At 38.0% G+C, this 16,610-nt stretch overlaps 1 protein-coding gene and 1 long non-coding RNA gene across 6 annotated transcripts in view; one reads left to right on the plus strand and one right to left on the minus strand.

Moving 5' to 3' along the window:
- Positions 1 to 16,610, plus strand: part of OXR1 (oxidation resistance 1) — a 563,019-nt gene that overhangs the window by 427,213 nt on the left and 119,196 nt on the right. The window contains exon 1 of one of the 5 annotated variants that reach the window (XM_020970166.2): positions 10,845 to 11,159. The exons of the other annotated variants lie outside the window; for them this stretch is intronic. Coding sequence (XP_020825825.1) covers positions 10,943 to 11,159 — 217 coding nt within the window. The 5' untranslated portion in view covers positions 10,845 to 10,942. Of the gene's footprint in view, positions 1 to 10,844; positions 11,160 to 16,610 lie in introns of those variants that run through there. 5 annotated transcript variants of the gene reach the window in all.
- Positions 1,967 to 10,886, minus strand: LOC144457022 (uncharacterized). Its single transcript, XR_013486306.1, has 2 exons — positions 9,536 to 10,886; positions 1,967 to 5,100 (listed from the first exon to the last, which is right to left on the minus strand). It is a non-coding gene; the product is annotated as an uncharacterized LOC144457022 (long non-coding RNA).

A 16,610-nucleotide genomic window follows, 5' to 3' on the forward strand; every position in this document is an offset into this window, starting at 1 on the left:
TGTTCCATTGATCTACCTTTCTGTTTCTTAGCCAGTATGAAATAGCTTTGATAATTACTGTCTTATAATACAATTAAAAATCTGATACTGCTAAACCTCCTTCCTTTACATCTTTTTCATTAATTCCTTTGATATCCTTGACCTTTTATTCTTCCAAATGAATTGTTATTATTTTTTCTACCTCAATAAAATAATTTGGATGACATTGAATAAATAGATTAGTTTAGGTAGAATTGTCATTTTTATTATATTGGCTCTGCCCATCCATGAACAATTAATATTTCTCCAATGATTTAAATCTGACTTTATATAAAAAGTGTTTTATTATTATGTTGATATAGCTCCTGGGTTTGTTTTGGCAGATATACTCCCTGGTATTTTATGCTGTCTATAATTCTTTTAAATGGGTTATCTCTTAATATCTCTTCTTGTAGGGTTTTGTTGGTGACATTAGAAGTGCTAATAATTTATGTGGGTTTATTTTATGTCCTGCTACTTTGCCAAAATTATTGCTTCAATTAGCTTTTTAGTTGAATCTTTAGGATTTTTATAAACATATTATCTGCAAGAGAGATAGTTTTTTGTTTGTTTGTTTGTTTTTTTGGTGAGGCAGTTGGGGTTAAGTGACTTGGCCAGGGTGACACAGCTAGTAAGTATCATGTGTATGAGGCCAGATTTGAACTCAGGTCCTCCCTACTCCAAGGCCCGAGCTTTATCCACTGCATCACCTAGCTGCCCCAAGAGATAGTTTTATTACCTCTGTCTATTCTGATTCTTTCTGTTTCTTTTTCTTCTCTTTTTGCTATTGCTAGCATTTTAAATACAATTTTGAATAATATTGGTGACCGTGGGCATTCTTGTTCCACTCTTGATTTTATTGGTAAGGCTTCTAGGTTATATCCATTACAAATAATGCTTGCTGATGGTTTTAGGTAGGAGCTTATTATAATTTTAAGGAAAATCCATGTATACCTATGCTTTTTAAAAATAAGAATGAATGTTGTATTTTGTCAAAAACTTTTTCTACATTTATTGATATGATATGACTTTTGTTACTTTTATGTTATTAATATAATTAATTATGTTAGTAGTTTTCCTTGTGTTAAACCATCCCTGAATTCCTGGTATAAATCCAACTTGGCCACAATGTATATAATTTTTGTGATATATTGCTGTAGTCCCCTACTTAGTATATTTTATTTAGGATTTTTGCATCCATGTTTATTGATGAAATTGGTCTATGGTTTTCTTTTTCTATTTTTGTTCTTCCTGGTTTAGGTATCAGCACCATATTTGTTTCATAAAAGGAGTTTGGCAGGACTCTTTGCCTATTATTATGCATAATTTATTTAATATTGAAATTAGTGTATGTTTAAATGTTTGGTAGAATTCACTTGTAAATCCATCTGGTCCTGATGCTTTTGTCATAGGAAGTTCATTTATAGCCTGTTCAATTTCTTTTTCTAAAATAGGTTTATTTACATATTCCATTTCCTCTTCTGTTAATCTAAGTAGTTTGTATTTTTGTATTTGTCATGCTGTCTCCCTGATTAGACTGGAAGCTCCTTGAGATTAGAGAATATCTTTTGCCTTTCTTCATAGCCCCAGCACTTAGCAAAATGCCTAGGACATAGTAGGAACAAATGTTTACTGACTGACTAAACATAGCCTTCATGAGTTGCTGTGGCTAGTTTTTATCATCAGATGGTCATCCTTCTACATATGATCTTCTTTATTTTTTTGGGGGGGGTCTAGGCAATGGGGTTAAGTGACTTGTCCAAGGTCACACAGTTAGTGAGTGTTATGTGTGTGAGGCCGGATTTGAACTTAGGTCCTCCTGACTCCAGGGCCAGTGCTCTATCCACCGTGCCACCTACCTGCCACCAGTATGATCTTCTTTAAAATTAGCTAAGCTGGTCCTTGCATAAAAAGAAAAAATATATATAGTCCATTGCAGACCACATCCTCAAAGCATGAAGTGTTTATTTAAAGGGTTATCATGGAGAAGAGGTAAAAGGTTTGTTCTGCTTATGCCCACAGGACAAAACTATGAGCAATGAATAAAAGTTAAAGATAAGAAGTTTGGGGCTTAATAAAAACACATTTTCCTAAAAATTTGAGTTATCCTAAAATTGAAGAGCCTGTCTTTGAAAGTACAGAGTGTCCTCTTCCTAGAGGCCTTCAAGCAATGAACTATGTTTATTGAGGATATTATAAGAGAACATTCTAGTTCAGGTATGAGTTGGACTAAACAGCCTCAGAGGGCCCTTCTGACTGAGGTTTTGTGATTTTCACCTTACTTAGTAAAACCTACTATACCCTGGACTCTACTGTCATGACCTTCAAGAACTCCAGGTCACTTCCATATCACAATGAAATATCTGAGGAGGAGTTTAGTGGAGAACTGAAGCTTTAGCAGTCATCAAATTCATGCTGACTTGTTAATGACATTCACAATGTAAAAATAAGCTGGTTAAATAATAAGTACTATTCTGCTGGCAGGAAACCATTGTGTAGGCAAGGAAACTCTCCTTCTGCCATATGTATCTTAATCACACCTTTCTTTCCACCCTGATTTCTTTGTGTTAAACGTAGCAAAAATGAAATTGGTGCAAAGCACACTCCAGAGACTGAGGTGTCTTAATTGGGTCTATTTGTTCTTTACTAAAGTAAATGAAAATGAAGACCAAAAATCATGTCAAAGAGTGAGGAGAATCTGTCCTAATGTGTCTTCTGTTACCATTTCTCTTTAAAATAAAGATCAAGGACAGAATCAGATCAAGAATAGGAAAAAGTATGACTCTTTTTACAAACCTCTTTTAAAACAAAAGTTAATTGATAAATACCAAGTAATGGCCTGGCCTCAGGGCAGCTAGATGGTGCAATGGATAGAGCTCTGAGCCTGGAGTCAGAAAGAGCTGAGTTCAAATCCTGACACTTCCTAGCTATGTGACCCTGGGCAGGTCACTTAACCCTGTTTGACTTAGTTTCCTCATTTGTAAAATGGGCTGGAGAAGGAAATGGCTAACCACGCCAAGAAAACCTCACATGGGGTCACAAAGAATCAGACAACACTGAGAAACGACAACTCAATAACATAAATCAGTCCTTTCAGAATTGAGTTGCTCATTCTTCTGCAATTTTATCAGTGTAACTGTGGTTTTGAAGTTATAAAACAGAGTGTAAGTCACACTACTAATAACTAGTGTCCTTCCTATTCCGAGTTTACATTTTGTTTCATAAACTGAATGATATATGATTAATGTCAGATGTTCTTGTGTTGTCACCTTACATATAGAGAATAGGTCTAACCTTTCTCTCTCCTCCATACTACTTCCATGAAAACCTTTTCAGATTACTCTCTAGATAAATGTCACTTTCACTCAACTTCTTGGGTTCCCTGATATGTGATATTTGTACTTATAGTTTGAATCTCATTTTATTTTTAAAGATCCATTTATTTTATATTTAAAGGTCCTCTGAAATGAATTTTCTGCAAGTAATGAATATAATGTGGTAGCTACTACTGAAGGATTTGGCAAGCTAGGAAAAAAGCCAGGGAACAGTTATTAATAGGTAAACCACTTAAAAGTCATCTTTTTAGAAAAATAAAACAAAATGAGCATGAATTTACTGATTACTTAATTCATATTATGACATATATGTATACATACACACACATATGGTAATTCTCAGCACTAGCCCAGAGTCTTAGCTAATGCTCAATTTAGAACAGATAACTAGAAAATCTTTAAGGTATGAGGTTTAGACTATTATTTAACATCTGGTCCCTTCAGATCTCTCTCACTACAACTGTCTTAGTCCCTGGCCCTCAACTCTTCTTGCCTAGAGAACTGTAATAGCTTCCAAATTAACCTTCCCACCTCCAGCTTACATTCTCTTCAGTCTATCTTCCACATTGCTATTCCAGTAAACTTCATCAAACTTTGTCCTGGTCTTTTCGTTTCTTGACTCAAAGACATTCAGTGGCTTCTGTTTTACAAAACAAAATAGAAACTCCTAACCTTCCATTCAGGGCCTTGAAGCAAGATCTAACCTGCATGTCCAGCCTTCTCTCATACAGTTCCCTTTGCTGTACTCAATGTTCCAGCCAAATAGAACCACCATTTCCCCCCTACTCTTATCTTGCGCTTTCCCATTTCTGTGCCTAGAACAAACTCCACCCCATCCCCCAATAAAATCTTAAGTCCCTTCCTCCCTTCAGGATAAAATGTATAGTCACAAATGGGACCTTACCCTTTAAGCCTTCCTTGAAAGTGATCTCTTTCATTAAATTCCTATCATACTTTGTTCTAGCCTTTCCTTTTCACTTATCCCACACTTCCATATATCAGAGTTATTTGTATTCATGCCCTTCCTGTCATTAGAACATAAACTCCTTGAGAGTAAATCCTAAATTAGATCCTTGTATCCTTGTTATCTAGAATTTAGTGCCTTGCAGAGTAAATAAATGCTTAGGAATCAACTCTTTAAATTGAAATTACTTTAAAAAAAAAGGAACATCAAAACCAAATGTAACACATATGCTCTAACCTCACTGAGATTAAGGCCATTTACATCTGTCCTTCAGGGTTCTAGGGGCACCCTTGAGGGACTTTAGAGGGATATTTCTTCTCTAATGCTATTAGTTTGGGCCCCCAACCAGTTGTGTTCCTCACTTTGTTAGGTGCTAGTGGGTAGTAGCTCAGTTTCATTTAGCCACTTAACATAAATTAGATTTTATAAAGGAATATTTAGCTCAAAGATCTGGCAATAACAAAATTATAAACATACTCCATCCTCCCCTTACCCACCTTGGTAGCGCACTCTCCACTATACCCCCTCAGTCTCTGAGGTAAGTGGTTTTACCCTTAGCACAGTTTCTACATGGCATTGGTTTCACCAAGTCTATATCCAAATGCAACAATAATTTTGAATAAGTCAAGGTTATTTCTAAGGGTCACTCCTCGCTCCTTAGGGAATTGCTGACCGCAGAACCTTGATATTGGGACTCTGGGTTGCCTGGATCTTTGTTGGCTCTTTGAGTTTCTTTCTCTTGTCATTTTGAAACTTCCAGGATCATAATCTCCAGCCCTTCACCTAAAACAGAAAAGGACAAATATACAGAGACTCAGGATCAATGCCTGAGCTACATGTCAGCCTCAGTGGGGAGGTCCCAAGGACTCTCTCTCCTTATAGCATTATCTCTTACCAGACCCCACCAGTGGGGTCAAACCAAGACCAAATACCAAAGAAAAAATGGCTGGTCAATAATGCCTTTTTTTTGAAGGCATCCAGTTCCACCTCTGCAGCCAATCGAAAAGCCTTCTTCTAACCACATTGTTAACAGACAAGAATCATTTACTGTTATCTACATGTTCTACAGGATCTCTCCAAAGGACTTCCTTTACATACCAGTCATCACAACTCTTATGGGAACAGGCTCTCCAGCTCTCTCACACGGGGGAATTTGCATCAGCTGAGCCTGCTGATATGCTCTGCACCCTGGCCATCCCCTTGTTACACTTAGCAAAAACAGTCTTTCAGTAAGTACTTGTTTGTGCAAGTGTTGTAGAAGAGATCTACCACCCACAAGTCAGTACATATAGTTTTAGGTAGAATGTGAAAAGAGCAAAAGAAAGATCCAGACAAAGAGATTTAGGAAAATTTGAAAAGAAAATTCAATTTTAAATGAGAAAACCCTGAGTTGGGCTTTGAAGGAAGACTATACTTCATTAATTAGAGATGGCTGATTTCATTTGAGCCATGGGGGGACGTTCTGTACAAATGCATAGAAGCAAAAGAGTATAGCAAAAGATCAGGGAATAGCTAGCAATACCGTTGTGCTGAAGGATAGAGTGTATGAACGAGGAAGAATGTGAAAAATGGCTGCCATGGTAGTATGTTGCTGGATTCTGAAAGGCCTTAAATACCAGGCTCTTCAAAGAGTTTGTCCTTCAGCTCAGAGGAAATGGGGTGCCATTAGAAGTGTTTGAGCCAGGAAGAGACATACTCAAGATCTGTGCTTTCTGACAAATAACCTTTGCTGCAGTGTGAAGGATGGATTGGAGAGAGAAGGGACTGGAACAGGGAGACTAATTAACAGGTCTTTAAAATCATGAAATCAAAAGGATTCCTGTAGCTCAACTGAATGTGTTTGGTCTTTCATCTGCTGTTGAAAAAGGTCCTAATTTGTGTACCTGCCGAATATGTGAGTAGGAAAAGAAATTATTTGTATTAACCTCTTTCTTGTTAAGTTGTTCTGTATTTAGTGTTCATTACTTACACGTCCTTAAATTAATACAATTGACTCAGAGTACCAATGATAGTCAGTCTAAAAGACAAGAGAAATTGGCCTCAAAACAGTGCCCTTGACAGTAATATTTGCACAACAGAAGGAAGAAAGTATGCACACAAATACTAAAACTTGAGTGGTGAGGGTAGAATGTAACAGAGGGGGAAGGGTAGGGACATTATGCATTTTAAACTATTGTTAGATTGCTACTTTACTAATTTTTGTTATTGCTGTTTAGCCTGAACCTTTTATTTCATTGATTTGTGGAAGCTCACTCCCTAAATAAACTGGTTACACAGAAGTGACTACTTAGGTAGATAATGGGTCCTAGTAAATAATAGTTGATTATTGTCATATTCTTATGGATTGTGGGCCCTAGCTTGTACTTTTCCACTTTTCTTAACAAAAGATTGGAGTGGCTGTAAATGTGTAACTTTAATCAAGTGCAACAAGTTGAAAAGCAAATATGGGATTTTGAAATATACAGACAGAACCTGTCAACACTAGATCTGGGAATGTTTGAGGGTAAGGGATATTCCTGGGAAAATATAAATGTTGGATAAATTTGGGGGCTAAGAAGAGGAAATTAGGCCAATTTCCATAGCCTCGATTAACACAGTCAAGTTCTTATATTTAAATCTTTCTAAAAAACTTAAATATTGATCATCACTACAACCAACAATAAGGTTGCTTATTAACTATGCATGTACATTTGAAAATTGAATGAGAATGATGTGTTTTACACATTCCCCAGCCCCTTGTTATGAAAAGAGTTTTCATCTTCATAGTCATAATTATTATTTGGTTCTGCCTTTTTTCACTTTGCTATTTAAATGAACAAATAAATGAAAAATGCTTTTATTAAGTACTAAGTGTGCACCTAGCCCTGTGCTAAGAATTGGGGGCACAAACATAAGATCAAATACTGTTTTTCTTGCCTTGGAAGGAGCTTACATTCCAATAGGGGGTGACAAAGCATATAGGTATCTGATGTTCTGGGATACATATTCTTGGTTTGGAAAGATGTAGGAATGGAGAGTGGAATCATAATAATGAAATGGACTGACACACTCTTTCTTGTAGCTATAACAGATATGATTTGAAAACAGGAAGTGGGGTTGGGCATACAGGACACAAGTACAGTGGCAAGGCAGCTGTTGAGAGGGAAGACAGGAAGAAGAGTGTGCCTGGAGACAGTTGTGGATATCAAGGAGCACTGAAGTAATGGACAGTTGTGGGGGAGAGGGAGAGCAGTATGAGAGATTCTGGAATCCTGTAGGGCATGATGTCTAGTATGGTAAATGAGGTTGCTAGTGAGAAGTTTAGTAAGTAATTCATGATTTCTTTTTTCCTCCATTCTTGTCATCTTAATTGCATTATAGTATTTCATTAAATTTCTCTATCACAATTTAACCATTCCCCATAATCAAGCATTTAGGCTGCTTCCAGTTTTGCTTTGTTTTTGAAATTCTGCATATGGTACCTCTGTTTGCAGGGTGGGTCCCTAAGACAGTTTACCAGGTTTAAGGTATCCTGTTTAATCCACTAAAACTAGCAACACTGTTACTGTTAACAATCATACAAATATTTTCACTGATTCAAAGCAAAGATAATGAACTAAAAGACATGGTCAGAGAAGTTGGAATGAAACATTTCCCCCAGTAAACCTGGCACATACTCCAGTTTCATGTTTAGAGAGAATTTTTGATCCATTTTATGCCTCCTGGTTTTTTTTTCTTTGAAGTGTAGGCTAAACCTAACAGTCATCATTTCATATAATGGTCATTCACCTAATAACTATCAAGCAACTCAACAGTAGGTATTCCAACTCTAAACTCTACACTTCTCCCAAGTAGATTACTAATCTGGCTGGAAGGCAAAGAGACAGAGATTAAGCCCAGGTGGGAAAATCCATAATCTCCATAATCCCAGCCACATTCTTGGTGTTTCACACACACACAGACACACACACACATATATTCATAGATAGATAGATAAAAAGATATACCCTCAAGAAATGCCTGAAGAGGTTTTGAAGCACACCTGCCTAAGAAAAAAATCTTTGACCAGCTAGCTCTTTTTTGTTGGTTTTTTCTTTGGCAACATGTTTGAGGTACATTCTGCACAAGTATCTTTGATAAATGTATCATTTAATATTTCACAGGGAATATCATTGATTTTTTTTTCATGGAATTCTGTTGACATTGTACATAACATGAAAGACCTAATTGATTGGAAAATAATACATTAATAGGGCTTTTTGCTAAGGCAAAAAAACCTGAGCTAAATTAAAATAAAATAATTTTAGGAATAAGAATTTCACCTCAGTTATGCAAAATTTCACTTCAGAAGTTTGTGTATTGCATACAGCTTAGGAAGCCCATGTAAGGATGATTTACAAGTAGTCCTAGTTGCTGTAAATCAAGAGAGAAATGTTGCTTAGCCTTTCCTTAGAAAGCAAAGGTTAGGAAGGCAAACAATCCCATAATAACTAAAGATGAAAGTGATGGAAGGGAGTGATTGCTGGTTGGGAGAAAAGAAACTGATGAGATAAAATGTTAGAGATGAATGGAAACGCTGCATTAAAAATTTGTGATAGGAATTCAGAAATTTTTAAGGATTTTCTTGACTGGACTGCCTAGAATATTTCTTGACTGGACTGCCTAGAATATTTACTCTTTCAGTTAACATAAGGAACTGTAAGTCACAGACTCTCTGGGGTTCAGATGGCTAAAGCCCTGGGCCCAGCCTCAGGACCTGACTTCAAATCCAGCCTGAGATACAACCTCAAGTCTACCTCAGTTTCTTCAGCTGTATTTAACAGCTGGGATAATAGTAGCTATATCTCAGGGTGATTGTGAGGATGAAATAAGATACTATTTGTAAAGCACTTAGCATAATACTTGGCAAATAGTAGGCACTTAATAAATGCTTGCTTCCTCCCTCCCCTTAGCTTCTGAGGTCCCTTCCAGTTCCAGCTCTAAGCTCCTATGTCCAATCAAGTATCTTGGACTTCTGTGACATCAACTTCTGAATCTTCATGATGTGATTCCCTCACAGCTTAGATCTCAGCTCCACACCAGGGGTTTGTGAACTTTTTTTTTGTGGTTAATAGTCTGATAACTATATTCTGTATAATTGAGCATAATTAATTTCAATTTATTTGAATGCATATAATTGGTTTCTTTTGTAATACTCTGTGTTTATTTTATATATTTGAAAACGTTATTCTGAGATCACCTCCAATTTATCCTGAATGTATCCTGTTGTACAGCCCTTTACTTGTGGTCTATTCCAGTAGAGTATAAGCTCCTTGATGACAGGGTCTGTTTTTGCCTTTCTTTGTTCCTGTAGTCAGTCTGATGATGAGCATCTCTGAGTTTTCAGACACCGATCTCAGATGGTTTTCACTGGACTTTTCCAAGTTGGTGGAACTTGCCAGAATTTGCTTTTCACTGGCATGGCCTTCAAGTCACCTCAGGAGAGCTTTAACGACAATGTAGTTTTAAAAATCTTTTCTAAAATGTAAGAACTTTTTTTTCTTGCAATCTGCTGGGGGGGGCACTTTCCCATTAAAAAAAAAACCAAGGAGATTTTTTGCTAATTCCTTTTAGCAAAAAATAAAATAAAAATTCAAACACGTAAATGGTGAGGAAAGACCAGAAACCCCTAAAAAATAAACTATGGAGACAAATCTATTACATATATCTGACTGAAGGGGCTGCTCTGGTAGCCCTTAAAAGCATGCTTAAAGTCTTAACAAAATTATATTTTGCAGGATATTTAAGAAAATTAAAAAAAAACAAACACCTTTCACATTAATCCAAACGTACTATTGCGAATTATAACAAGTATTGCTTTGTTTTAAAAGGAGTGACAGCTTAGTCCATGGTAAGCGTTTAATACATGCTTGTTAACTTGAGAAAGGCAGCTAGTTTTCACTGAACTAGTTTTTAAAGCACGGCTTCAACTTGGGTTGCTGTTGTTTTCTGAGGTTTATTTCACTTCGCAAAAGTACTTCATTAGGATTGGCAGGCTGTGGAAGAACTGAAAAAGCAAAGCCTCACTTAACCATGTCCGCGGCGCCTGGCCCGCCATCCTTCCCCAGAGACTCAGCCGTACCCAGTGCCTTCCACCCCAAGGCAGGATAGTCTCCCGCGCAGCCTGGATCCTTGGCTCCGACTCAGGGGAGGGAAGGGCCCGAGCGCAGACCCAGGTTCTCCGGGAAGCTCCACTTAGACGGGACGGGAGGAGGGAAGCGGTGAGTGAAGGTGCGAGGGATCGGATTGGCTCGCGGGATTCTCTTCCCTGTTCCCTTCACCGGAACTTTCGGGTCAGGACGCGGGCCCTTTAAAAGAGAAGCGCAGGCCCCCTCCGGCGCTTGGAACTGGGCGGGTAACAACAACAATTAAAAAACTTTTTAGACAACTTCTGCCGCTTCCGCCCCCTCCGCCGCCGAGTTTCCTGCGCCGCCGCCACTGCCACTCTGGACCGCGGTGTCAGGGGCCCCTTCTCTGTGGGGAGCGGGGGTGCGGTGTTTGCGGCTGTCGGCCTTCGACCCCCTGAGCCCAGACCGTTGGTGGCCGGGCCGCCCCCGGCCCGGGCTTGCCCCGCGACGGCGGCGCTCCTCCGAGCCGGGGCGCCGCCATGGAGTACCTGAACACGTTGACCGGCAAGGGCAGCCGCCTACTGCGGGGCACGGCCAACCGCCTGTGGGGGCTCGGCAGTGGCGTGGTCGGGGGCAGCGCCAGTCGGCCGGTGTGCTTCGAGGATTATCTGAGGGAAGAGACCCAGGAGTCCGAAGACCCGGAGCTCGGGCCCTCGTCCAGCTCTCTAGGGGTTTCGCCTTTCCTCCAAGGACAGGGTGAGACGCGACAGGGGCGGAGGGCGTGGAGGGGGCCAGGCCCGGGCTGGGTGTGAGCGCGTGGGGTGACGGGGACGGGCACCCGTGCGTGTTTGTGCAGGGTTTGTGTGTGTGTGTGTGTGTGTGCGTGTAAGTATCCTGCCGTCAAGTGTGTGCGTCTGTGTATTTGTGAATGTGTAGGAATCCTGGCCACCAGGGAGGTGTGTGTGTGTATTGACTGCTATGTGTGTGTACTGACTGCCGCGTGTGTGTGTGAATCTATAGGTGTGCAGGAATCCTGGCCACCAGCTATAGGTGTGCAGGAATCCTGGCCACCAGCTGTATGTCTTAATGTGTGTCTCTGTGCTGGAATCTTGGCCTGTGTATGTGTGCCTGCATGTGCAGGAATCCTGGCCACATGTGTAGTGCGTATGTGTGTTCCTCTGTGTGTGCAAGATTTCTTGGCCAGCACAACTAGGGTCTGTCGGGTGTTGAGGAATGAAAGGAACCTGTTGAAGGACAAGTTTGTGGGAAGGGCGTACCCAAGCCTGTGCATGAAGGTGTTTAATGGGTCAGTATATGATCTTGTTTAAAAATATGTATATGTGTGTGTGTTTATACACACACACACACACACACACATATACACACACTTGTATTTAGTGTAATTGGTTTTCTTTGTAGTGCTATATATTTTATGCATTTTAAAATGTTATTCTGAAAAGTGGTCCTTAGACTTCACCAGACTGTCAAGGCATCCTTGACATAAAAAAGGTTAATTAAAAAAACAAAACACCACCCTAATTAGGATCTTTTGCCCTGTAGTCCTGCTTTCCCCCCTTAAAAGGCTTTGTTTACCAAGCCCAGTACAAGGATACTGGGAAAAGAGACTTCTGAGGCTTTTGAAATGAAAGTAAATATCTCTGATCTCTCTTCTCTTTTCTCTCTTCTCTTCATTCTGCAACGTATGACTTTTTAGTCCAGCCTTCTCAATGTGGCATTTGCTACTGGAGGAATTTATTCAACTTGAATCTTAAAATAATTATTTGATTAACCTTTTAAAAGTTTGGACATTATACAACAAGGGTTCATAACCTGGGGTCCCTGAACTCATTTTTTAAAAAAAATTTTATTGTTACATTTTAGTATATTTTATTTTCTTTGCAATCCTGTGCATTTTTTAATTTAATTTAATTTTATGGATTTAAAGTCATTATTCTGAGGAGGAGTGTATAGGTTTCATCAGACTGCCAAATGGATCCATGACATAAAAAAGGTTACATATACAGTGTTCCTGATTGTATAAATGATTTAGGTTTTAATGAGTCCTACTGTCTTGAAATGGCTAGAATTTTCAACTCCTTTACCAATTGTTAGTGACAAATATGGGGAATTTATTGCCACAGTACTCTCATCACAATGGCTCTGTTTCATATTCTTTATATTTTAGTATGATAACGATATTTACGTTTTTGAGGAAACTGGAGAAAATCTGTATATAAAATAAAATTATGTTTAGTATTTATTTCTCTAGTTTTCTCCTCTGTGGTCTAATTATGCAAAAAATTCTTCTCTGTCAATCTGCTGCTGGTTGGCTCAACTACCTTTAAATAAATAAACTGCCTTTAAATAAAATTCTTAAGTGTCAGATTATTAATAGTTTGAATTGATTCATGACCATTAGATGATAATATTGACACCAATTTCTAGTTATTGTTAAACTTGCTCTTGTACCTTGAATATTATTATAAAAGCATTTTAAAGAAAAGTTGTTGGATGGAATGGAACTCTGGATTTTAATATGGCTACTAGTTTAAGCTAATATGCCTGGTAGATTCAGGTATTTTAGTCCATATGACCCTGAAATCTGAAGCCACTCTTCTTTTCCATTCTTTGCCCCCCCCATAAATTGTATAACTAGATAATGATATATTTATACTCCAGTGGATCTGTCATTTATTTTAATACTCTCTACATGAATGAAGATAATAAACCATCCAGTATGACTGCTTTCCATATCTTCCAATAAATCTGCTTTGCATTCTTGGTTCTTTTCTCACTCTCTTGACATAGCTTAGATACCATTGGAGCCTTTCGATGGTTTATGTAAATTGTTGTATTACCAATAATATGCCACTTTATCAACTTTTGTGTCATCCCTAATTTTGGTTCTTGGAAGACTTGCTAGTCAAGTTAGTTATTTTAAGAAGGATTTATTAAGCACTTGCTATACCAGGCCCTGTGGTAAGCTTGGAATGGCTTTACTAGTTGGGTCTCTTGCCAAGTTTTCTTTAAATTTGTTCTTCTGTCTACTGCTTCTTACTATTTTATGAAGCAATAGTACTTATAATCTTCCACTGTTGTCCCCTGTTAGATTTTATAAGTGAATGTGTATTCTTTGCCAGTGTTGCCTTTGGCTGCCATATCTTTCTGCTTGGCAAGGAGATCAAGCATTAGCTGACTGAAGCAGTTTCTGTGTTCCTTTGATTTTGGTGCAGTAGAAGGGGCTTTAGAATTAAGAGTCTGGAGTTATTTGAATGCCAGTCCTGCTAATTGTAACTTGTATGACCTTAGGGAAGTAATTTAATTTAGCAGGGTCTTTTCTTATGTCAAAAATGAGAAGGTTGGACTGGATTGTCTCCATTGTATCTTTTAGCTTTAAAACTATGATCCCTTTTATGCAGTTGATTTACACTGGTTAAGCTTTCTTAGTAAGTGGTTATAATCTTGTCAATGTCCATTCTCTCACCCATTTCTCATTTGGAGTGCCACTGGCTGCAGTGGAAATCTGTGTTCATTAAAATACAGTATTCCATCATAAGATACCCAACCTGGTGCATTCTGTCCATTGAATATGACTGGCAGTTTCTCACCTCCATACTTTTTTGTTCATGCTATCATATCCCTTTGTCTGAAATAATCTTCTTTATTATCTTTGCCTACTGAATTCCTGCTCTATTCAAATTCCCACTTCTTTCATGAATCTTGTTTATTTTTGTTTCATAGTTTGATATTTATATGTTGCATAGATGAGAGGTTCCAAGAGGGTAAAATAACAAAAGAATAGGAAAAATATGGTTATTATTACTCCAAAAAAGCAGCTGTCAACTTTTATGCCTATTTTTTAATATCAGTAAAATCTCTGAGAATGTTCTTATTAGGTCATTTACTCACTAAGGATAGCCCTACATATGCCACCTTCTCTCTTCAGACACCACTACCACTCTAGCATAGGCCCTCATCACCTTACTTAATCACTTTGATTACTGCAATAGCCTGTTTGGCAAGGGGGGGAGGGATATGCAGTGTAGGGGCTATCTGGTTGCCTCAAGTCTCTCCATACTCAAATCCATACTTTGTTTAGCCACCATAGTGATTTTCCTAAAGTTCAGGTTTGACCATCTCACACTCCTACTCATTAAACTCTAGGGACTCCTTATAGGATCTGGGACCTAATACAAACTGGTTTGTTTGGCATCAAAGCCCTTCATAACCTAGCTCCCTCTTACCTTTTTAAATCTTTATTATGCTTGACTCCCCAACACATACTCTTTGATCCGGTGACACTGGTCTGGTCTCTGGCCTTTCTACAAACACTCCATCTCTTGGCCCCTGGCATTTTCTCTGGTTGGCTGTCATGTTAGGTATGCTCTCCCTCCTGATCTATGCTTACTGGCTTTCCTGACTTCCTTTACATTCCAGCTAAAATTCTGTCTTCTACAGGAAGCCTTTTCCAACTCCTCTTAATTCTAGTGCCTTCTCTTTTAAATTATTTCCTATTCATCCCGTAAATAACATGTTTGTATGTATTTATTTGCTTATCTCTCCCATGAGATTGTTAACTCCTTAGGGACTGTCTGTTGCTTCTTTTTCCATCTCCAGCGTTTAGCACAATGCCTGGCTCATAGTAGGTGCTTAATAAGTATTTATTGAGTTACTGAAAATGCAAGAAGGGAATAGGCTTTTTCTGATTTGTTTCTATGATGTTAGTTGCAGTTGACTGATGGGGGAGTATAAGAAAATTATTTGACTCTATTGAGCAAAATGCAATATTAATTAATAAGAATAGACTTATGTGCCTTAAAGGCATTTGCCACTATTATGGAGTATGTTTTTCAAAGAGTACAGATAAGAGGATTCTGTGCCAATATATGTAACAATCCACACAGAAAAATCCAAGTGAGTGAAGAATGTTTATTATTTAGGTATTAGAAAGAGTTGAATGGACGATCCAGTGAGTTAATCCAGCTCAATCTATATGTCTGTCTGTCTATCTATCTCATCTGTGTTTTTTAACTTGGAGAGATAGGCACTACAGATACAAGAGGAACTGAGTTCAGAGAGAGTGCATTTGGGAATTTGTGCAGTGCCCTCATGTAGAAGAAGGAATGGCCTTGTTTTGCTTGTCCACAGAAGGGAGTTTTAGTATTCTAATCTTCCCTCTATTCCTTAGAATAATGCCTGGGATTTCATCTTAAAAAAAATAGTATAGAAGTAAATTTTATTTTATGTTTTTTAAAAATAGATTTTAATTGCAACTGTACACTAAGAACAGTAATTAAGTGTTAAGGGTTTTTTTTTCTGTAGCCTTTCTAACAAAATTGTGTAATAGCACAGTAAAATATCTTTTACTTCACATTTCAGATTTGTCAGGTATCATAAAAAGGGCCATTGTTGCAAAACTCTTTGAGAACTCCATGAGTTTTCCCCAAGACTTCCCCAACTCTTGAATATTCATATAGTTCCCTTTGGAATAATAATGGTTTATACGATATGTCAAAGTTTGCAAAATGTTGCAAATATGATATCTCTTTTGGTATTCACAACCACGCTGTGTGATATGTTCTATTATTCCCATTCTGTAGGTGAAGAAGTGAGACTGAGAAATGTTAGTGCCTTGTTTGGGTCAAACAGGGAACTATCTGAGGCAGAATTTGAACTTGTCTCTCTAAGCCCAAGTCTACTCTATCCACTGTACCTATGCTGTTATCCTTGTTGATGGTCTTGCCCTTAGTTGTTAGTTATTATAACTACCAGATTATCATTTGGCAGTCATCATTATTGATGATAAATACTGTGGTATGGTATAAAATTAGAAGAATTTAGAATTTAAAATTTTCAACTTCCCAGTATTTTCTAACTTTCAGTACCAAAAACTTATTAAACCAGTGCCAAAAGATTTTTCTTTTTTAATTATTCATGCTTTATGTTGTGACTTCTGTATTATCAGCAGCAAACATTCAGTTTTGTTTCTTGGAGCCCTCAGATTTTTATTTTACTCTTATACATAAGCAAAGCCTTTAGTTTTTTTGTTACCATGCATTTCCTACTAGGAAACATAGTTAATTACCTGATTTTTCCAGAAGTTCAGTCCCAAATCTCTTTTTCTAATATCCTTATGTAATTTTAGCTTTTTCTTGGATAAGGACCATACTTTCAGGCCTGGGTGGCTGATGAGGATCCATTCATTCT

The sequence above is a fragment of the Phascolarctos cinereus genome, unplaced genomic scaffold, assembly GCF_003287225.1.
Source record: "Phascolarctos cinereus isolate Bilbo 61053 unplaced genomic scaffold, phaCin_HiC Scaffold_4;HRSCAF=312, whole genome shotgun sequence".
Lineage (NCBI taxonomy): Eukaryota > Metazoa > Chordata > Mammalia > Diprotodontia > Phascolarctidae > Phascolarctos > Phascolarctos cinereus.